Raw genomic sequence first — 23,572 nt, 5'->3', positions numbered from 1 at the left:
GACTTGTTGACTAGTCAATGGTTTTCAAGGCAGTGGGGAACTTTGCCCTTCCATCTCAGGAGAAATCACAAAACGAGGTGAACAACTGATAAAAGAGTTATAACCAACACTATTTATTTGGATATGACAATTTTCTAACTGGCTTTGAGTAGTAGGTCAGTTGCAAATAGCTGGGGTTTTGTTTATGCTATGTATTTTTTGTTTATTTTTCACTTAATATCCTATAATAGGTTGTTGATAAGTGTTGATTGTTTATTGCTTGTTATTGTCTAGATCGCAACGGACTGAAATTATTTTTATAATATTGGTGTGCAAGGAAATATGGTTTCTCCAATTAAGTTGATCATTGCAGAGGAAGAAAAGTTCCAAGGAAAAGCATTGTCCCTATCCCATACGAAGACTACAGTCAGTACCATAAAGGAGAAATTTAGTCAGCAACAACTACGAAGGTTTGAAGAGAGTTGTTTTGGTCATCTCCTACTGATTGAGGACCTGAAGTGGACTTCACCAATTGTCCACGGCTTGTTACTGAGGAAGGCTGATCCGAAGACATTTTCCAAGTGAACGGGATCAAATTCATCGTTGGCAATAAGGTGATCCAATTCACAACGCAGCAATTTTGCGTAGTCACAGGGCTAAGGTTTGGAAGCTTTCCCTTTATTCCTATTGCCACTAATGAGAACTGCTCATTGAAAAGGAAGTACTTTGGCAACAATAAAACTGTCAACCTTTTGGAATTAGAAAAAGCCTTCGTCGACTGCACTGATGAGGACGATGTATTGAAGCTTGGATTTATATACTTTGCTGTTTTTGTGCTGTTGGGGAGTGAAAAACATGTTCACATTGACATGCGATATTTGAAGTTGGCGGAAAACCTTGAAGAGTTTGTGAAATATCCATGGGGCGCTGTGTCTTATGCCAAGACAAATGGTCACTTCTTAGGGCACTTTGTGCAGATTACCAGCAAGTGAAAGTGCCCAAAAAGCTGCGAAAACGAAAAAATATGAAAAGAAAGCAAAGAAAATGGCAACTGGTAGACCAAGAGAGTACCACCTCAAAGGTTTTGCCTTTGCACTTTAGGTGAGCAAATTTCCATTTATGTTTAAGTTAAATTTCATTTGTTTACAGTGAGTGACGTTTTCTTCCTCAAACCAGATTTGGGTTATGAGGTATTTCCAGCGTTGGCTGCACTACATTTGGTGTTGCACGAAGATAATGCCTACATCCCTCGCATACTACATTGGAGGAGCAATAGTTCGGCTCGTTTTCATAAGCTAATGAGCCAAGTATTCGAGAACCGTGAGGTTAGTTATGTTTTTAATGATAATGTTAGACATATGAAAATATAATAAGTTTACTGATATGTATATTGTCTGTGTAAATTGCAGGTTGATGTGCAACTTCTCCGGCTAACTGTAATTGACAAGCAGCAGCCCTATTGGACTTGGGGTGACAATGTTGACGAGACTGAAGAATTATGTTGAATTGTTTGGCGATGAGGCTGAACAAAAAACCACCACTTCTGCCTCTATAGAAGAAAAAGATGATGACATTGACGAAACTACTAGCCTTCCGTCATCTTCTAAGGCAAGCATTACCTTGTTTACAATATATACGTCATAATACCGTAGGAAAATAACTGCTGTATTTGGGATATATTTTGGAATTATTGTAACACTTGCATTATAACTGAATGTAGGGCAAACTCGCGTCCAATGAGTTAGGCACTTTGAAGTGTGACTTTCAAAGGACAAAGGATGAATTGGCCAATGTAGCCCGTTCAAATAAAGCGCTTCGCAACAGAGTTCCTGAGTTGGAAGAAATGGTACGGAAGGAGTCATTGAAACTTAAAAGAGAGTTTGCAAAAAATAAAAAGTGTGTGGAGGATTTTGGCAAGACACTCGCTTCAATGGAACACTATTTTAAGCTGGAGATAGAGTAGCTGAAAAAACGAAATGGTGGGTTCAATGAAGGTGGGGAAGGACATGAGGACCTCGGTAGTCCTCATATGAATGAAGGAGGCGACAATGACTTGTCGCCTTGTCGCCATTACATGACTATGTTAGTCCGCCTACATAACCGGCAGCAATGGAAACACAAGTCCCCGGTGATGGAGCCGAACCCTCCACAGCCATGGTAGTCAAAGAGGCAGCAAGTGCATGAAGCTGAGCAAGCAAAATCCAAGAAGTTGCCTGCCCCAAAAGATGTGGCCGAGTGTGACAAAATCTGCAAAAGACTCTTGTTTTGTTAGAAGATTGGAAAATAACTGACAGTGTGGCATCGGGAGGTCCAATGAATCCTCCAAGTATACCCAAAGTTAGTATGGTTGGTGATGAAGAAGGTAGTGCGAGTGTTGAAAAAAAAGAAGTGGAAGGTAAAGGGTGCAGAAGAAGTGCCCGGCCCAGACATTGTTGAGTCCATTTACTGATCCTTTGAGGAAGAAGAGGACGATGAGTGTGTTGGATGCAACTACAATCCCGCCATGTTTTGATCCATCAAAACCCCTGCCCATTGAAGATGTGAAGGCAGTAATAGAGTTTTGCTCTGCCTGGAAAAACAATATCAGGTTAGGATTCTTTACCTTCGAAATCCAATCTTCATGTTATTCTAGTATGTACTCATATAGTAATGAGAAAATGTAGAATTTGCTTTAATATACATGTGTATATTTTTCATGAACAAAGTAAGAATTATGAGATGAGTACAAAATTCACCGTTGCAAGTTTGCCTATTGTAGTGCGGAGGTGCAGCTGGAATCATGTTCAGTGGGGGCTATTTTTTCTACAAACTGATCAATGATACAAGATGGATTATCTCAAGGGTAAGAATACACAAATCTCTACTTTATTACGATAATTCAATTGTTTTCTCACCTTTATTAAGTGTACAGTTGTATGAAATTGTGCTGATATTATATACGTCAACTTTCAGCACCTAGACATGGCAACCTTTCTCATCCGAAAAAGGCAATTCTCTCATTCATTGGTATTTGGAACTCACTGGACAATCGCAGATTATTGCTTGCAGGTAAACATCTTACCATGTTACATTCACTGCTTCATTTCTTTCGGTTGTCATTATGTAATATGCCTTCATTTCAATGTCTACAGCAATTTCTAGAGCCGGTCAAAGCAACTGCCAAGAAAAGTGGATTAAAGAAGGCAGCTGGTTCAAACATCATTAACCTTCCACCTAGCAAGCTGAACAATATACATCACTTTGTGCACGGTACGTGGCAACACGGGTATGGCCAAGCTTAGACAAAAGTCCGGAAGGTCTATTTTCCATATAATCTTAAAGGGTCCCACTGGGTTGCAATTGAAATTGATTTCGTCAGACATACTTCAACTGTGTATGACTCCTACTCTGATTTTACCGCCACTTCAAAGCTGGTTACACATCTGCACCCTATTAGCAATACGCTGGCACGAGTGCTGTACAATATGCACTTTTATGAAGGTTCTGAGGTTGAAGAGGTTAAGCAAAAGGGGCTGCAGATGTTGAGGTTTATCCCATTCTTAGTTTGCAGCGTTAAAGATGTGCCACAACAACGAGATGGGTAAGCTTTGTGAATTTAGTGCAGTTTATCGATATTTTACATAACTGCAGTTCTAATTTCCCAACTTATTGGCATGACAGTACGTCTTGCGGAATCATGACCATAAAATTCATCGAGCTTCTCAGTGCTGGGATTTCGTTGGATCAAGTTGACCCTTTGAAGATCAAATATTACTGACTAAAGCTTGCAAATAGAGGGTTTAAGGGGGGAGGCATATTTATGAGGTAAATGTCTTAATGTTTGTGAATTGAGTTCAGTCTGGACTTATGACTTGGGAATTCACTATGCTCATTAATTATGTCAGGAACTCGTTTTGTAGAAGATGCAAACGTAGATGCTTTGCTGGAAAATCCTGCCTTTTTGCTAGAGTTAGTTGGTTTAGTTATTATGTGTTTCAAGGTGAAATCATTTCCCGGGTCTTTGGGCCTGCTGTATATTGTGAGGTGTCATATTGTACAGTCTAGAAGCAGTGGCTAATTGCCTTACATGACACACACACTGTTTCAATTTTGAAGGTTAACTATTTTGTACACCTCCATATATAAATATAGTTGCTCTTTATGGACACTTGCCTTAAATGGTATAACAATTCGCAATTTCTGGTCATATTTGTAGCCATTATTCACATTTTGTCTCTATGGTTTTGTTTGCAATTTATGTGATATAGGTATATTTCATTTCCTACACTAGGAATCTGTTAGTGGACTTATCTTAAGATTTCTCAATTTAGTTTTGACTTAGTTCCGTTTAAATAATTTCTGCAGCAATTCTAATTTGCTTAGCATTATGTTGTTATTGGAATTTGGAACCTCATACTTTTTACAAAGGGTTAAGATATACTTTACCCACATGACCATTTCTTTTGCTGGGGAGTTCCTGCAAAACACAGAGGAGCTTATAAGGACGGGCCTACACCCAAGTGAGATCATAAGTGGGTACAATAAAGCCAGAAAAAAAGTTTGCTAATGATTTGCTGATCAGTTACTGATTTGGGTTATTAGAATTCTTCCGTTCTGATTATTTACTCACTTGTTGGAATATTGAAGACGATCGAAATCCTAAATGAACTGGTAAGCCACATATCCACTATGAAAGGTTTCTTATCTTTCTTTTTCAATCAATGGTTGGTTTCAAGAGGATAACAGAGTCACAATGCCAACCTTTTTATTTTTTATTTATTTTATAAATAGTATTGATGGTTTGCATTTAAGATTTTTACGAATTATAGCATTCGGGAATAAGTGAGGATTTCTTTGGATAACTGATAAATAGTAATTTGGAAACACCTCGACTTCAAACATTTTGGGTATTTAATGAACTTTAGATAGTTCTATTTCATTAATTTATTGAAATTCATATGTTTCAGTTGGCCAGGAAGTTGTTTCGTATGAGATATAGGTATCAATCTTCTTTCTTGGGTTGTTTGCTCTCAAGTATGCTGCAGATGCTGCCTGCACTGTTTTATGTCTATGACAATTGATTATCTGTGCTTGTATTGCAGGTTAGGGATCTTCTGTTCCATTTTAGTAACAATTTTGTTTAGGAGAAAAAGCAACATATTGCAGTTCATGCTTTGGAATTGCCACTCTTCTGTTACGATGGACACATGGTATGCCCTTTGTTGGGTAGGTTTGGATTGAAACCATGGTTGAGTGCTTGAGCCATGTTTAGTGAGAAGCTTGAATGGATTTTCTTTTCTGTTGTATTTGGCTCTTCTCTTTTCAAGCATGCCAAAAATCATCCTGGTTTTGTAATATGTGGTTTGTGCCCAATTAATTTACCGTGGATCTTGCATTTTTATACCCAATATTTGAAAGCTACCTTCTTTTAAACGTAGATTCATTGGGGGAGAGAATTACTTTCCTTTTGAATATGAATCGATGTGCAACTCCAACTATCATTTGAAAGGTCAACATCAATTCATGCTAATATAAGGATGGATAACAATTGTCGTGTCCGTGAGATTTGAATTAAGGATTACTTTAAACGAAGTGGAGACTGGTATTATACCAAATGGCCATTGACATACAATATAATAGCAATAGTTGGCCAATATACGTCACGATAGAGGCAATATTAGAGCAATATAACCACAATACGATAGCACTAGTATTACAATATACATACAGTATCTATGCAATACAAAGGCAATAGTAAGGCAATAGGCATACAATAGAACGACAATATTACATTAATCTACATACAATAAACACACATCCATTATAGACTATATTTCACACATGCAAAATAAATTGCCACTGAACCGTAACAATACTATCCCGCAAAGGGAAAAGGAAGGCAACAAAAGATCCATGTACTCGGGTGAGATGAACTGAAGCAGAGCTCACCCTTACTAGAGGTCCATCAAAAGATCCATGTCTTTGTCCTTCCTCCTCGCTGCATGCACGAGGCTATGATGAGCCATTCCCTCTGCACCCATATTGAGCACCTCCCAGACACCAGCTACATCAATGTCACTCCAATTGTAGTCTGGTGAGATGACCGAAGCATAATCTCGGAAGATTTCGAAGCCGTTGTTGAAACATTCAACCATTTCATGGTTATATTCTTCAGATTGTGTGAATTTTTCGACGACATATTTCTTTGTCTCTTCCAATTTTAACTTCAAGGACTCTAACTCTTTGCTCCAACCTTTTGCTTTTAGAATTTGCTTCACTTCTCCAGCATATGCTTTGTTCAACTTGTTGGTCAAGTTTCTCATAACTTGGCCATGAATATCACATTTAGTCTCCCACCAATCTGTTGCCTTAGACAAATATTGGAAGTCGTGCTTGACGGCTGAGATTTTGTCAAGCGGATCATTGTTCTCAGCCTCACTCCCAGATGAAGTAGGATCGTGATTGGGAGTCAGAGGTGCAGATAGGAATGGCACATGCCAAGACTGGTCCCCCGGGTAATCGACATGGTCGTTTGGAGGGCGTACATCAAACATCTTTAAGTATTGTAGGGGACAATTCACAGCTGCCGACTGCAACAAAACAAAGAAATGTACATTCAGTCTCCAGTTGTAAACAACAATATGCCTATTGTAGTGGAGAATGTTTGCCTTTGAGAAAGAGTACTTACCTTTCCCGTTAAGAAGGTGGCTATGATACACTTACATATAGAAAGCTGAAGTTATATGTAGGAACGTATATCAAGCCTTTATTGGGTATTTAGTTGGTCATTCAATTGATGGGATTGCAAACTACAGCATTTACTCCTTGACTGTAATTTACAGTAGTAGAGCATTACATTAACAACACTAAAATTGGCTTACAAACAAATTTACAGCAAACCTCAAGGGGAAATTGGAAAATAGCAAAAGTGCAAACTTGGAAATAAGGAAAATTGGAGATAGAACAAAAGGAAAATTGGAAAATCAGAAATACGAAAAAATGGAAACTTGGAAATTTGGAAAAATGGAAAATTGAAAAATTGGAAATAGGAAGAAAGGAAAATTGGAAAGAGGAAATAGGATAAAGGGACACTTGGAAAATTGGAAATAGGAAAAGAAAAAAAAAGGACGTTTGGCAAAATTGGGAAATTGGATATTTGGATATTTGGATAATTGGAAAATTGAAAATTTTGAAAATATGAAATAGGAAAAAAAAAAAAAAAAGGATACTTTGAAAAGAGGAAAATTGGATTATAGGAAAATTGGAAATAGGAAAAAAGGACACTTGGAAAATAGGAAAATAGGAAAATTAGAAATTGGAAATTTGGGTAATTGGAAAATTGGAAATTGAACAAAAGGAAACTTGAAAAATAGGAAAATAGGAAAAAAAGGAAACTCTGAAAACAGGATTTAGGGTTTAGGGTTTATAGGAAAAATGGACACTTGGAAAATAAGCAAATTCGCAAATTGGATAATTGAAAATTGGATAATTGGAATATTGGACTATTGGATAATTGGATAATTGAAAAATAGGAAATAAGGCAACTTGAAAAATAGCAAAATTGGAAATAGAACAAAAGGAAAGTTAGCAAATTGGAAAATTAGAAAATTGGAAAAAGGAAAAAAAGGAAACTTAGAAAATAGGCCAATTGGAAAAAAGAAAATTGGATAATAGAAAAATTGCAAAATTGCAAAAAAATTGAAAATTGGATAATTGGAAATAGGAAACAGGGACACATGAAAAATAGGAAAATTGGAAACGAATTGAAATTGCGGAAATGGGAAATAAGATAATTACCATATTAGACAATTTTAATTACTTTCTCAATTATGCAATGTAGGCAAATTTTTTAAATTAGATAATGGCAAAATAGGAAAACTGGAAGTAGAACAAAAGGAAACTTGGAAAATTGCAAAATAGGAAAATAGGAAATAGGCAAAAATAGGCAAAATAATGAAAAATTGGATAATTGGATAATTGAAAAAAAAGGACACATGGAAAATAGGAAAATATGAATAATGGAAAAATGGAAACGAATTGAGATTGCTGAAATGAAAAATAAGACAATAACCATATTGGTCAATTTGAATTAGTTGGTGAATTAGGCAAATAGGCAAATCCCTTATTTGTATTAGATAATGGGAAAATTACCAAATTCGGAACATCCAAATTAGAAATATATTACAAAAAGGCATACAGTCAACTAGGTAATAACTCCCGCCCAATATTATCCCGCCCAAGACTCCCGCCAATCCCTCCCGCCAATTACTCCCCCCAATCCCTCCCGCCAATAACTCTCTCAGTTACTCCATGTCATTAAAACCTGCCTATATTAATCAACCCAGCTGTTTGAAATGAAAACTTCCATCAAATTAACTCATGCTTGCAGCAATTACCTTCCCCACTGATTTCACTCACATCGCATTTAGTCCCCCTTGTTTCCAATTAAGTCCTACACCAACCTACAATAAATATCGAAGACCATGAACCATAACCTCACACCAAACCCAATGCTTTCAATTACTGAAGAGGGGAGACTGAAACAGAAGCCAAGTCACCCAATTCACTCACTGTAGACTTGGTCCATGGCATGCAGCAATGTCGAGGCAATACCATGTTTTGGAAAAATCTCCATGCAGACATAAAAAAGCGCACAATTCGCTCTTGTTATCATGCCCGAATGCATCTCCCACATATAAAGGCAATGAAAGGAAAAATTGAAATTGCCCCTGCCACTGCAATTATGGTATTCAAGGAATCAGAAGAAATGGCCAAGTTGAAGCAACAACAAGTGGAAAGCGGATTCGAACTATTTCGTAAGTTTGCAAAAATAGTGGATCCTGTAGGAAACTGAGGAAACTGGGGCAACATCATTGTGGCCGGGGAAGAGTATGCAACTTCGAATTTGTCAACAACAAGGAAATGGAACTATGAAACCCCCAATCTTTTTGTATTATGTAACGATGGGGTGGGCTGTTCTTGTATTATGTAAGTTTGGAAATTGGATTTTATGGAATAATGATGCCTCTTTTTGTATTTGTGCGTATACAATTTATCCGTATCCGGTTCAGTGGCGATATAGTAGCAATAACTATACAATAAACATGCGTATAATGGCAATATTATATCAATAAGAGCACAATAGAGTAATAATAGAGTTACAATATGATCCTAGACGTACTGCATCAGAATGTTTTGTATATTAGTTGGTCCAAAAAAATACAAATAAATAATAAACAAAAAAGTAATTATAAACTGGAAAAAGGATGAAGTATACATCCCTTAAAAGACATATGGCCTACATTACAGACCTTCAAAATGAACTCTATATATATAATGCATGCCTTGTAGCACCATCACATCCCCCCTAAAATTACAGAAACATGACACCCCAAAACCTCATGCTCCTTCCTCTTTCAACCCCTAAATTTTCCATTGGATGCCCAATACTAGATGACTGCTTGGGGGGTGGAATACCCTGCAACTTGATAATAGAATTGGTAGAGGAGAGTGGTTCAGAAGACGCAGCTTTGTCTCCAACTTACGGTACGAGCTCAACTCCCACCCTCACATGGCGGACTAGGGGGCTCCTCCGTCTACATATTCACAGAATTCAGCTTCCCATTTCGTCGATTGCAACAACTAGGCAACCTTTATTATGCATCATACCCCAACTTAATAATGTTGGAGCCATTGGAGGACATATATGTTCATGCGTTCATGATGCTCAACAACTCATCCATGTCCTTGGAGACATAGAAGCATTTATTGCCATTGATCGCACCCGCCTACCTGTGAAACTCATTGTCATTGATTCCATTGCTGCATTTTTCCGATCACAGTATCAGACAACATTGGCAAATTTGAAAAGGCGGTCTGAAATGTTCTTCAACATATCTGGGACATTGAAGGGTTTAGCACATAAATTTGGGTTGGCCGTGGTTATCACCAACCAAGTGGTGGATTTTATTGGGCCACATGATGGAGTGAATGGGGTGAGGTTGGGAAACTTGGAGTCCCTGGACACATCAGACAGACAGGTGAGTCCAGATTTGGGATTGGCTTGGGCACATTGCATAAATTCAAAAGTATTTTTGGCAAGACATGAGCAATCTATTGGGGTTAACATTCGTAATGCTCATTCAACAACTATATGTAGTGAAACACATAGGACATTTCACCTTGTATTTGCCCCACATCTGGCCCATGCATCGGCCAAATTTGTAATCAGAAAAGAAGGTATAGTCGGAGTATCATGGTTATTGTGTAATAAAGGAATTCTAAGCACTTTAATGTCTTGGATCCATTTGGAATTACATTACAGGGCCTTTAAGTTCGCACTCACAATTTACATTGCAATGGCAATACCAATGCAATAACAGTACAATATAATAGCAATCTGGAAGCAATACAACATGTTGTAGCAATGCAACCCAAATTATGCAAAATTAAAATAATTCCCATTCAATATAACACGAAACCCACCACAAATAAAAGTAAAGTTTACATGACCTACAAAAGCAACATAAATCATATTGTCTAAGATACATTGCGCAATTGAATATTATTTTTACAGGTGCTTTTATTGTGGCATGCGGAACCGCATCTTAAGCACTTTCTTGTAATGGTACCCTCTCCTTGCAACGGAATTTTTATCTTCTTTCGTCTGCCTGGCATGACCCTTGCCATGGGAGGTAGCATAACTCGACTTCGAACATCTTCAGGAATATCCCACATTCCATGAGGCTATACTGGGTAGATGCTATCCGAATAAGCATCCATCCAGGTTTTCCGAGTGTAATACCGAGAAGCCTTTGAGTATATATTTATGTTCAAGAAGCGGCAAACTGTAACTACATGCTTGCAAGGTAGCTGCTCAAGTTGAAACTTTCTACAACTACAACTGTTGTTCGTCAAATCTACGAGGCCGTCCATATCACCATCCAAAACATTAAACTGTGCGTTATTTACTTTAACTACATTCATCCTTGCAGCATCCTCCAACCTATTCCTCAACTTCTTCTCTCCAAAATTGGGGCACAATGTTGTTGTGCAATTCAAAGCCAACTCACGACGTTCGGTGAACCATTTCACAAGGAGATTAATAATTTCCCATATTAAATGAACCACTGGCAGCATCCTTGCAAACCTAAGGACTGAGTTGATTGGCTCCGCAATATTTGTTGTCATTACTTTGTAGCGGCGTCCATCCATATGAGCTCTAGACCACTTTTGTAACCCTGCCTGCTCAAGATATTGAGCAACATGTTCCTTTCGCTTAATCTTGCGAAAATGACAATCAAATTCAGCAATGGAATAAGATTTCGCGGCCTGCTCAAAGTGCATAAGTATTTGATCATGCTTTTTCAACTTGCAAGTGCGTTTCATGTTCCCTTTCATATGATAAAAGTATATGCCATGTTACGCAGTTGGAAAAACTTTGTTCCACACATTCTCTATGCTAACATTGCGATCGGAAATAATAACAAGATTGGGACACTCACCAATGGCTTCATGAAGTTTAGTGAAAAACCAATGCCATGATGCATCCGTCTCCAAATCCCCGATCCCAAAAACAAGAGGATATATATTTCGATTACTATCGAATGCATTTGCTACAAACATAACGCCCTTGTACTTGGATTTTAAATGAGTGGCATCCACGGCTATCACTGGGAGCATGAAAGAACGAAACCCTCTAATACATGCGCCAACCGCCATAAATAAATACACAAAGTGATTGTTCTTATCAGTTTGGATGTGTGTTTTTGTGCCGGGATTTATACGCTCCAATTCATAGCAATAAGCCGGAATGATATAATATGCCTCCTCCGCAGATCCTCTAATGGATAATAGAGCTAACTCCCTTGCTTTCCAAGCTTTCGAATAATAGATGGTGAAACCAAAGTTGTGTTTCACATCTCTCATAATGTCACTTGGTGTGTATATTGTCCGAGAATCCTTAAACTTCCTTTTAAATGAAGTGGCTACAAGCGCTGCGGTTGCTTGACGATGGTTGTCACTTACGAACCTCAAATCACATGCATGGACAGTTGTACACCTCACAATCATGAAGTTGTATTCTCCAATTCTCGATGCTCAGACCCACCATGGGCATGGACGTTGACAACAAACCACAAGCAACCTCTTTGTGCAAGACAATTGCACCTTAAATTCAAAGTGGCCTCTTAATGCCGTCAACCGTAACTCCGTCAACAATGCTTTCTTACTAGAGAAAATTTGCCCAACTATAATTTTCGGATTCCAATCACTTCCAGAAAACCCGCTATCCAAATATGCTTCTCCATCATTTACACCGGCTTCATTGTACTGGTTATGTTCACCCATTTGACTCCAATAATGTTCATGAGTTCATGAGTGGGTTCAGATTCTCCTCCTAAACGCATTATTGGCAATTGGGCATATGTGTTCAAGCAGCCCAAAATAAGAGGGGCAGAGTACACTGACACTTCATTTCTTTCAGTACCATTATCACCACCATGCATCTCCTCCACCTCGGTAAAATCAATCATATCCATAAAATCTATCCCTACTTCACCTCCCACATCATTGACATTTGTATTATTACAAGTTACTTCATTGCTTTCAACAATGGCAACTGAAGAACGACCCATCCGACTATTATCTGTCGTGATATGCATACTATCAACTACATCATTTGTCAGTCATTTATCTTCTAAACTCACGAGTAAGGGAGCTAGTTTTGAAGGTGTTACCTCATAATTGTACTTCTTAAAAAAATGGACATCATCATCGTCCTCAATCTTTATGTGCTTCCACTCATTCAAGGCCACCAAAACTGAGAACTTTAAGCAAACCTTTGTCTTCCCTGCTATTTGTATTACCAATCTGATGCACACGGTCCAATAGTTCATCAAATTTGATGGTCTATGGAACTATTAAGCTTTTTAAGTCACCCCCTTCGTATTTGCACATCTTCTTCGAGGTCACCCATTTTCCATTGTAGCACATGAGAATAACCATTGTGTCCATTTCTGACCATGACAAAACAACATTTCATTAACACAATATAACCACAATAACCAGGCTAAAAAATGGCAATTTACCAGCAATGTAACAGCAATATAATAGCAACATAACAATAATACGACATCAAAATAACAGGAACACAACAGTGAACAAGAATTCATCAGAATCACACTATACAGATCTACTACATCAAATGGAAAATCCCAAGTTTCAAGATTCACATATCCAGACCAATCTAAATGCAATTGGTACAAACCCATATGAATGAGCATGAATATTCAACAAAACCTAACCCAAAGCAAGTAAAGCCAAAACGAATTTCACACAAACCCAAGCAATCAAAATATAACCCATTTCACATAATCTCACTGATATTAAGAAAATAACCATCAACACTACCTTTTCGAGGTCGGCAATCCACTAGAGCTTCAAAGTTGCAAGCTGCTATTCAGAAGACATAACTAAAATATGGGGTCAAGGGAGGGGTTCGCAATTCCAAACAGAGAGCAAGAGAGTGAATACGGGGAGAAAGAGATAGAACGAAGCTAGAGAGAGAGACAGAGAGAGACAGAGAGTTGCGCTAGAGAGAGAGAGAGCTACGATAGACAGATACCAAAGAGAAAGAGAGCTGTGCTAGAGAGAGAGAGAGAGCTGAGTGAGCTAAGAGAGAACCCAATTTCTGAAAATGTGATATGGGTGCAATCAGTTTATAATAAAGATGTATTTATAAGTGGTAGTTTTACAAATTTTGGGGAAGGGTGGTATTTTGACAAAAAATTATAAAATTGGTGGCATTTTAAGCTATTTCCCTATAAACTAAAACTAGGCTTTCATAAATAATAAACAAATCAAAATTATGTTTTTGAAAATTGTTCTTCAGAGCTTGAATTAGATTGAGAGGTAATCTAGCCAAATGTAAAAGGGCCACGGTCCGGTTGGACAAGTCAATGATGATGTGGTTTGAGATAAAATCGGAGAAACTTGAAAGATCGACAGTTGAAAATTTCGAACATGTGATAGTGGCACGAAACTTGAAAGATTCAACTGGAAATGTTGGATTAATAAATTCCAAAAGAGACGATTCTTATAAAGAAAAAAGGAATGCTCCAAAAACAGTGACTTAGCAGTTGACTTGGATTTCTGTGATTGTGACATCATTCTGTGTCTTCGATAGATTTGGAGTGATGGGTGGTTTATATTCTGTAGTTTGTTGCTCTGCCTCTGAAGCGTTCTGGCTCTCCGACTCTAACAAATGGCCCAAAGAGAAGGTTGTCTGGTTTTTGCAGTTAACGGGGAGAGGTTTGAGCTCCCAAGTGTTGACCCTTCAACTACGTTGCTTGAGTTCTTGCGTACTCAGACTCGTTTCAAAAGTGTCAAGCTTGGTTGCGGTGAAGGTCTGCTCTCTCTCTCTCAGTTTTCTTGAACACTTTTCTTTCATGGTGACCAATTGATGTTTAAAGAGCCTTCTTTCATGCTGATGATTCTATAATTTCAGTTGTTCAGTAATAATCATATTAGATCAGGTTGTAATTTGGGTTACAGACTTTCAAAATTTTTTATGTATGTTGGATTTTGCATCTGCATAAAATTGGATTAGTTATATGATATATACTTAAAAAATGGTTGCAGGTGGTTGTGGTGCCTGTGTTGTGCTACTGTCCAAGTATGACCCTGTTGTTGACGAAGTGAAAGATTTTAATGTCAGTTCATGTCTCACTCTACTTTGCAGTATAAATGGATGTTCAATTACAACATCCGAAGGACTTGGAAATAGCAAAGATGGGTTCCATCCTATTCACCAAAGGTTTGCTGGTTTCCATGCTTCTCAATGTGGTTTTTGTACTCCTGGCATGTGTGTTTCACTCTTTGCAGCTCTTGTCAAAGCTGAAAAGACCAATCGACTGGAGCCACCTCCTGGGTTCTCCAAACTCACTGTTTCTGAAGTTGAAAAGTCTATTGCAGGAAACCTCTGTAGATGTACTGGGTATCGATCCATTGCTGATGCCTGTAAGAGTTTTGCAGCAGATGTTGATATGGAGGATTTGGGGTTCAACTCTTTTTGGAGAAAGGGAGACAGTAAGGAAGTAAAGATAGATAGTTTGCCTCCATATAATCATAATGCTGAGAACTGTACATTTCCTGAGTTCTTAAGAAATGAAATCAGGTCTTCCATGTTTTTGGATTCAAAGAGATATGGTTGGTACAGTCCTGTTAGTGTTGAGGAGCTTCAAAACTTATTGAAAGCTAATGATTTTAGTAATGAAAATGAGATGAAATTAGTTGTTGGTAACACTGGGATGGGGTATTACGAGGAGCTAAAACGCTCTGACAGATATATTGATCTCCGATTTGTTCCTGAGTTGTCAATGATTAAGGTGGATCTGATAGGGGTTGAGATTGGAGCAATTCTAACAATCTCTGAAGTTATTGAAATGTTGAGGAAGAAAGACAAAGGTGAATTTCCATCAAGAGGTGAGATTGTGTTCAATAAAATTGCCAATCATATGGAGAAAATTGGTTCAGGTTTTCTCAGAAATACAGCTAGTATAGGAGGGAATTTGGTGATGGCACAAAGAAAATGCTTTCCTTCAGATATTGCTACAATACTTCTTGCTGTGGATTCAGAGGTAGGTATAATGAATGGTTCTAGATCTGAAATGATTAAGTTGGAGGATTTTCTGACTAGACCTCCACTGGATCCAAAAAGTGTACTTTTAAGTGTTAAAATCCCACATCAGGAAGCAGTCAGACAAGTTTCTCCAGAAACAAACACAACGTTGCTGTTTGAAACCTATCGAGCTGCACCCAGACCCCTAGGAAACGCATTGCCTTATTTACAAGCTGCCTTCTTAGCTGAAGTTTCTTCTTGTAAAATTTCTAATGGAATTATGGTAGATCACTGTTGTCTGGCTTTTGGTGCTTATGGAACTAAACATGCAATTAGAGCAAGAAAGGTTGAGGAATTTTTAACTGGAAAAACTCTGACTGCTGGTGTTTTGTATGAAGCTATTAAGTTAGTTAGAGCTACTGTGGTTCCTGAAGAAGGCACCATGAGTCCTGCTTACAGGTCAAGCTTGGCTACTGGTTTTCTTTTCGAGTTCTTTAGCCCGTTAATTGACAGTGAATCTGAAATTTCCAGTGGTTTCTTGGAAAGTCGTTTTTCGGCGGATGCTTCTATGTTAAAAAAGAACCAAAGATGTAAGATTCCAACTGTTGTCACATCTGCTAAACAGGTGCTTGGATTGAGTACAGAGTATTATCCAGTTGGTGAGCCAATTACAAAATCTGGAGCTCTCTTGCAAGCTTCAGGTTTGTTCCTTCACATGATTATGAGGATGTCTAGTTACTAGCGTTCTTTTTATGGTCTCTCTGATGGTAACGGTGAAATCTATAAAGAAACTTAATCTTGACTACTCACTTTAAGCCCTGATAATATAGAAAAATCTGGATTTTCTGTCTCTGGAGTGAGGTTATATTAAGGCCTGATAATCTCTCGAACTGTGTGCATCTATCTTTCATCGGTACACCAGGACGCACTATGAATTATTCATGAAAATACCATTGCTTATATATTTTGCTATCTTCTTTCCTCCTGGTCAGTCATGTTAGAGAGCTAAAAGTATTTAGAAATTGAATTATAAATTTACAAGTGCTTATATAAATGTCTCATTTTAAAATGATTCTGTCTGTGGCTTATGGCACCGAGTTTGTTTGACCCTTTTATTTTCCCGGCTTGCAATAGTTATTGAATTTTTTTTACCAACCAGGACAACAGTGAGTTTGCTAGGTCTTTAGTGGTTACATTATTCTCTTTAAACCATTTCATGATCTGTTTTGATTCCATTGACTCCATATCTTTTCCAGTTTTTTTTTTAATTATATTTTTTCTTGGGTGCTTCTAACTCTTGACAACTAAAGTACTTATCTCATTCATGACAATCAAATTCTAGGGGAGGCAGTCTATGTAGACGACATTCCATCTCCAACAAATTGCTTATATGGAGCGTTCATTTATAGTACAAAGCCTTTGGCCAGAGTGAAGGGAATAAAATTCAAACCTAAACCACATCCAGATGGAGTTTCTGCACTGATATCTTTTAAAGATATCCCCAACAGTGGGGAGAATGTGGGGTCCAAGACTATGTTTGGTACCGAACCCCTGTTTGCTGATGATCTTACTCAATGTGCTGGTCAGCCAATTGCTTTCGTGGTAATTGCATGATTCTGTTATTGTCTGTATTAAGCTTAGTGCTGGAATGAATGTAAAGTGTTACCCATAATGTAACTATAGACAAATGCTTTTTCTTCTTTGTTGGGATTGTGTGCTGAGTTTACTCATCAAAATAAATTTTATAGGTTGCAGATACACAGAAACATGCAGATTTGGCTGCAAACTTTGTGGTGGTTGATTATGAAATGGAAGGCATAGAGCCACCTATTCTATCTGTCGAAGAGGCTGTTAAGAAATCCAGTTATTTTGAGGTCCCTCCTTTCATCTATCCAAAACAGGTTGGTGACATATCAAATGGAATGGCCGCAGCTGATCACAAGATTCTTTCTGCTGAGGTACTTGACATCTATATGACATTCTTCTTTGTTTCCTGGTTCCCTTTCCATCCCAATACTCCTGGGTTTGCACTCTCCCCTGCTACTAGTAATTTGGATACTGGATATTCAACTTTTCTCCTTGGTTTTATTTGTATATACAAGAACAGATATATGAAATGGGGAAAGAATATGAGTATAACAGAGAATGTTGGCTTGGTTTTCAACAGCTTTGTAGAATCATCCACTAACTTACAAATCCATGCATACCTGTCTTTCAGATCAAACTTGGTTCGCAATACTATTTCTACATGGAGACTCAAACTGCCCTTGCTGTACCAGATGAAGACAACTGCATGGTGGTTTACAGTTCAATTCAGTGCCCTGAGTTTGCACACTCTGTCATTGCAAAATGTCTTGGTATTCCTGAAAATAATGTTCGTGTAATTACAAGAAGGGTTGGAGGTGGCTTTGGTGGAAAGGCCATAAAAGCCATGCCTGTGAGTATTTAATTTCAGGAGTTTTTATATTCCATCTCTATGACAGATTATTTAAATTATAACCGAGGTTTGCCGAGTTTTAGTTTAGATTAAGTACTTGTTAGTACTGTGTGACGATATTTTTGTTAGATGACTGAACCCTAAAAGAACTGTTATAGAATGGGCCAACAATGTGTATTAAGCTAACGTCCTCTGCATGTACAACTTCCTATCTTGCATCTGGAGAGGTACAAATAGAGAGAAACAGACAGGTGCAGTCCCACCATGTATGTTACAAATTTAGAAACAAGTTGGGGTTGAGGAACAGATATTTCCAATCTTACCTACAACCAAGCTTTGATACCATGTTGGACAACTGTTGGACCCAAACTGTTAGGGACTAAGGCAAACAATATATGTTAAGCCAACAATTTTAGCAGAATTGATTATTGGACTTGAAAATAAGATTTCAATTGTTTTTAAGTTTTGACATCTCACTAGAGAATTAGCTTATGTATTATCAACTAGCTGAAATTTGTTGATGCAATATATATATATATATATATATATATATATGTTGTAGGAGCATTTAGACATATAATGTTAAGTATGTTGTAGGCGTATTTAGACATATATGTTCTAATTCATTAGATAAGAACCCAAAATTAAAATGATAAAAGCTTAGATTATGTACGTAAATGGTATGTTTCTTTTTAACACACATAATAGTACATCATCTGTCTATGTTTATTGCTTTTTCTTTTTTTTCATGAGTTGATTTACTAAATAGAGGATAAAGGTCTCTTTTGCAATGCTGGTATTTTAGGTCGCAACTGCATGTGCACTTGCAGCACAGAAATTACACCAACCTGTAAGGATGTATCTCAATCGCCAGGTTGATATGATAATGGCAGGAGGAAGGCATCCCATGAAGATAATTTACAGTGTGGGATTCAAGTCTAATGGGAAGATTACAGCTTTACAACTTGATATATTGATCAATGCTGGCACGTCCCCAGATATAAGTCCAATAATGCCACGCAATATAGTGTGTGCACTTAAGAAGTATGACTGGGGTGCTCTGTCTTTTGATATAAAGTTATGCAAAACAAACACTCCGAGTAGGTCTGCTATGCGGGCCCCTGGGGAGGTGCAGGGGTCATTTATTGCTGAAGCTGTAATTGAACATGTAGCATCTACTCTTTCTATGGAAGTGGATTCTGTGAGGAATGTAAATCTTCACACAAAGTACAGCCTTGATTTATTTTATGAGCACAGCGCTGGTGAACCTCTAGAGTATACTATACCTTTGATATGGGACAAGTTGGCCGTGTCTTCAAGCTTCAACCCAAGGACTGAGATGATAAAAGAATTTAATAGGTGTAATAAATGGAAGAAAAGAGGAATTTCTAGGGTACCTATAGTGCATGAAGTGTCATTGAGGCCAACTCCAGGAAAAGTAAGCATTTTAAGTGATGGGTCTGTTGCTGTTGAAGTTGGAGGAATTGAACTGGGTCAAGGGCTTTGGACGAAGGTAAAACAGATGGCTGCTTTTGCTCTTGGTTCGATTCAATGTGATGGTACTGGAGATCTTTTGGATAAAATACGGGTGGTACAATCTGATACACTGAGCTTAATTCAAGGGGGATTTACTGCTGGGAGCACTACATCTGAGTCAAGCTGCGAGGCAGTTAGACTGTGCTGTAATATCTTGGTTGAGAGGCTAGCTACTCTCAAGGAAAGATTGCAGGAGAAAATGGGCTCTATTAAATGGGAGACACTTATCCAACAGGTATTCTGTTTTGATTTGGGGGAGGCCTTCTTTGCACTTCTGCACTGCTTTGTGGGAGTGCAAATAACACAACGATAATACCAGAGTTATTTGCAGTCCCCTAGAGAAGTGCATGCGATATTTGGGAGTGTAAATAGCAATCCTTTTGTATTTATTGTTTCTTCAATTTGTTTTCTTTTTAACACTTAATTAATTTCTTGTTTTTGAAGTTACTAAAACCCTGCCATGGGACTCCAACAAAAGTTCACACACTAACTCTGGAAGTACCCAAGAAACTCCAAAAGAAAAGAAAGATAACACAAAACACTACTTCTAATCCCCCAGACAGAATAACTGACGACGAACCAAAAGTTTTTAATGAGAGTACAAATAAAAACTATGAATCACTCATTGAGTCATCAGGTTAGCAATCATTATAATTCTTCATGGCGAGCTGTCCAACAAAAACAGGCACCGTAAGTGGCGACAATACACCCTACAATTTCTTCATAGGTAGGGTGCTGCTGCTAAATCTCCATTCATACTCCTCTTTGTACGGTACTATGAAGAGTAAGAGGGAGATTTTGAAAACTTCTGTGGTCTTATGTATTTAATGAAATTTATCATAGTTTCAAGTTTGCCCAACTACAAACACTCTAAACTTTCTACAACTACTATTTTGTTTATAGGTTTTGAAAGCTACAGAAATAACTCTCTATCTTGCATTTTCCTTTATTCCCAAATTGATATATACTATCATTGCAGTCTGCATCATTCTTCTTTCAAAATGCAGGCATCCTTGCAAGCTGTGAACTTATCAGCAAGTTCTTATTTTGTCCCCAATTTTGCTTCCATGGAATACCTTAACTATGGCGCTGCTGTGAGTGAGGCAAGTTTGTCTCTAACAGTCTTACTGCTTCCTCATATTCTTGTATATTGTAGTTCTTTTGCGCCTTTTGAATTCAGCAGGGTATGCTTACATACTGCAGGGCAAGTCATACTGCAATATCATACTATCAGGATGAATACCAATTTACTATCATTTAAAATTATAGAGATAACAATGAACTATCTGTCACAGGTGGAGGTAAATCTTCTGACGGGAGAAACCACAATTCTACGATCAGATATGATCTATGATTGTGGTCAGAGTCTCAACCCTGCTGTAGATTTAGGACAGGTAAGCATGACCAGACTTATGTGCTACTCAAAAATAAAGTTCTAATGTTTGCATCACTCCAAATTTTCTTTGAATTAAGCTCTAGAGTCTACTAGCTATATGCTGCAGTCAAAGGTATAAGATCCTGTATGAGGAATGTTCAGGGGCAGAACTGTCAGTAGATGTTTGTCCCGTATACTCGGTGCATATTCATAATGTCAGTAGCTTCTACCTAGAAGAAATTTTTCGTTTGCATAATTTCAGTAGATTATGCCTCAGTCCCCTTCTATTGAGGGATCCCTTGCATAATCTTATTTGAGTGACACCTTGTGGGGCCCATTAAAAATTATATTTCAACGATCTGAAACTCTTGCAAGTCTTCATTCATAATAATTCATATTGCATAATGTCATTTCATTAGTGTGTTGTCTATATGGTTTAATAAAATTTAGGATTACGTGTTTATTGCAGATAGAAGGTGCTTTTGTTCAAGGAATTGGGTTTTTCATGCTTGAAGAATACTTGTCAAACTCTGAGGGATTGGTGGTTTCGAAGGGTACATGGACGTATAAGATTCCTTCAATGGACAACATACCCAAACAGTTCAATGTTGAAATACTGAACAGTGGGCATCACAGAAAACGTGTTCTCTCTTCGAAAGGTATGCCATTTAAAAGTTGCTGAAACCTTTTACGTTAGTTACACTCTGTGCCTGGCAGACTTGTACTTAGATACAACTGATAGTACCAGAAAAGTTTTCTCTGTGAATAAAAGTACGCAAATTTGAAAAAACTGGAAATTAAAAAGAATAAAATAAAATTGTGCATGCCGTACTACTTTTTAATTTCTTCATTTTTTAAGTTATTTTGGAATTTAAAAAGTGGAATGCTATGTATATTAAAAGTTAAGCAAATCCCAGAATAAAAATCCTAGCAGAGCTTCAAAAAGATTCAGATTTTTGGTATAGTTGTAGCTTTTTTTTTTATTATTGATTGTGTTTTCCAGTTCATTTAGTTTCAGAAGTCAAATTGGACTGAAATGTCAAAGGAATGAGACCGGTCCTAATAGAAAAATATAGCTAAGGAATGGCTTTTAAAACCCCCTTTTTATATTTCATTTTATGAATTAATATATGTCATCTCTTTTGACTTTCCTCTATGTTTTCCTTCTTTACGTTTAACTGAAAACCTAAACGAAAATGTTAGTGAAGGGGCTTTAGTTTTTCCAGATTGTTATAGTTCAGTTTGTGTCAGAGAAAAGGAGTCAGAAAAAAGAATGTTTGAGGGAGAGAAATATTGTATCACAATATTTTTCTTCTCTCTTTCTCTTTTCCTCTTAAATTGGCCCCACACCGAACTCCAAAACAAATTAAATTTCAAAGAATTTTTTTATATTTTGGGTTCCAGAGTCTATTTTCTGTTACAATCATATCATATATTAGAGGAGCCCTTCCTTAATGGTTCCTTTGTGTAAAAGAAATTGGTACCTTTGTTGGAGTAGGATTGCTCTTCAAACATGCAGGGAAGAGATTTTGAAAGGAAAACATTAAAAACATTGTACATTTATTTTTGAATCTCTCTTTTGAATTTCTAGTTCGATTCTCAAGTTGCTTAACATTCAAAAATCCCAGCTTGTAAAATACACTCATGAAAGAGAGCCGTTAGCAATTCAAATTGAAATGTTTTTTTGTGCAGCTTCTGGTGAGCCACCATTACTGCTTGCGGTTTCAGTTCACTGTGCTACAAGGGCGGCAATTAAAGAATCAAGAAAACAGCTTCTTCAGTGGGGTGGCTTAGATGGATCAGCATCAATTTTCCAGTTGGATGTTCCTGCTACCATGCCTGTTGTGAAGGAGCTATGTGGGCTGGAAGCTGTGGAGAGGTACTTGGAATGGGTTGCAGGCTATGGCAGGTAGGCAGACAGAAAATGTCATTATCTGTGCACACAGAAGGATCATGCTAGTTAATCCCATGTCAGTCAAAGAACCTAGCGGCGAGACAACCGCAGTCACTTGATCTCAATAATGGTATGAATAGGGTTTGATATTCAATTTTGAACATTGTTTGAGTCTTTTGCAAAAATAAAAAGGAACGAGAAATGAAGAAGACAATCTCTAGATTTTGGCCGGTATGGTTGGTAAGCCTAATGACAAGAACTACCAATGCATGTCCTGGTTGTTTACGTAGGCAATCAACAACTGGTATTAATACTTCTTAAGTTTTTCTGGTGTTGGCATTTGGAAATTCTTGAGTTTGGCATAATTTCGCTCTTTTTGGCTTTCAAGGGAATTAGACTTTGGATTTACTCTTACTCAACCGCATCTCATGTTACCTATGTTGGGATTCATTGTCCACTTTTGAACATTACTGTTGCATGTTGATCTTATCTATAAGAGCTGCATTTGGACAATCTTATTACGCCATTCATGTATAAAATGGACTCTCAGACGGCTGGAAACCTCGGTGGTTTGAGTGTCCTAGTTGTGAAATTGGGGGTCTTTTCTACTTGTATTTAGAATTTGGGAAATTCTATTGCTACTTCTATGCCCTACTAATAATTTTTTTCCCCATAAAGTTCCCATTTCACCACCTTGTCATCATCCTTTTCTTCTCTCCTGCGGCACCATCTGACCCATTACCCTGACTCTGC

The 23,572-nt window shown here is 37.7% G+C and overlaps 2 protein-coding genes, 1 long non-coding RNA gene and 3 pseudogenes across 6 annotated transcripts; 4 read left to right on the top strand and 2 right to left on the bottom strand.

The window, feature by feature from the left end:
- The first annotated feature begins 321 nt into the window (after positions 1-321).
- On the top strand, positions 322-1,074 carry LOC148914359 (uncharacterized; annotated as a pseudogene).
- A 631-nt stretch (positions 1,075-1,705) lies between these two features.
- On the top strand, positions 1,706-4,157 carry LOC148914358 (uncharacterized). The gene is made up of 6 exons (XR_016123094.1): positions 1,706-2,566; positions 2,738-2,821; positions 2,932-3,027; positions 3,111-3,559; positions 3,640-3,783; positions 3,864-4,157. It is a non-coding gene; the product is annotated as an uncharacterized LOC148914358 (long non-coding RNA).
- Positions 4,158-5,912: 1,755 nt separating this feature from the next.
- On the bottom strand, positions 5,913-6,512 carry LOC148914357 (uncharacterized). The gene has a single exon (XM_089043694.1). It carries the CDS (start codon positions 6,510-6,512, stop codon positions 5,913-5,915), a length of 600 nt encoding a protein of 199 aa, XP_088899820.1.
- Positions 6,513-9,341: 2,829 nt separating this feature from the next.
- Positions 9,342-10,337, top strand: LOC107880334 (DNA repair protein XRCC3 homolog pseudogene; annotated as a pseudogene).
- Positions 10,338-10,448: 111 nt separating this feature from the next.
- Positions 10,449-12,972, bottom strand: LOC103340274 (uncharacterized; annotated as a pseudogene).
- Positions 12,973-14,081: 1,109 nt separating this feature from the next.
- LOC103330122 (abscisic-aldehyde oxidase) lies at positions 14,082-23,184 on the top strand. Of its 4 annotated transcripts, none has more exons than XM_008232679.3 (10): positions 14,082-14,363; positions 14,599-16,278; positions 16,920-17,179; positions 17,326-17,535; positions 17,796-18,014; positions 18,820-19,785; positions 20,558-20,653; positions 20,846-20,944; positions 21,395-21,584; positions 22,618-23,184. In XM_008232679.3, the coding sequence occupies exons 1-10, from the start codon at positions 14,222-14,224 to the stop codon at positions 22,836-22,838; spliced, it is 4,083 nt and encodes a 1,360-aa protein (XP_008230901.1). In that variant the 5' UTR covers positions 14,082-14,221; the 3' UTR covers positions 22,839-23,184. The 4 variants fall into 4 exon arrangements, with proteins under 4 accessions (XP_008230901.1, XP_088899837.1, XP_008230908.1 ...); XM_089043712.1 differs by having other exon boundaries at positions 14,227-14,363; positions 14,699-16,278; XM_089043711.1 differs by lacking the exon at positions 20,846-20,944 and having other exon boundaries at positions 22,618-23,053.
- The last annotated feature ends 388 nt before the right edge of the window (positions 23,185-23,572 follow it).

The sequence above is a fragment of the Prunus mume genome, unplaced genomic scaffold (genome assembly GCF_029339155.1).
Source record: "Prunus mume cultivar Tortuosa unplaced genomic scaffold, ASM2933915v1 scaffold18, whole genome shotgun sequence".
In the NCBI taxonomy this organism is placed as follows: Eukaryota; Viridiplantae; Streptophyta; class Magnoliopsida; order Rosales; family Rosaceae; genus Prunus; species Prunus mume.
The sequence above is the reverse complement of the archived record's forward strand: the minus strand, read 5'-3'. Positions and strand labels throughout refer to the sequence as shown.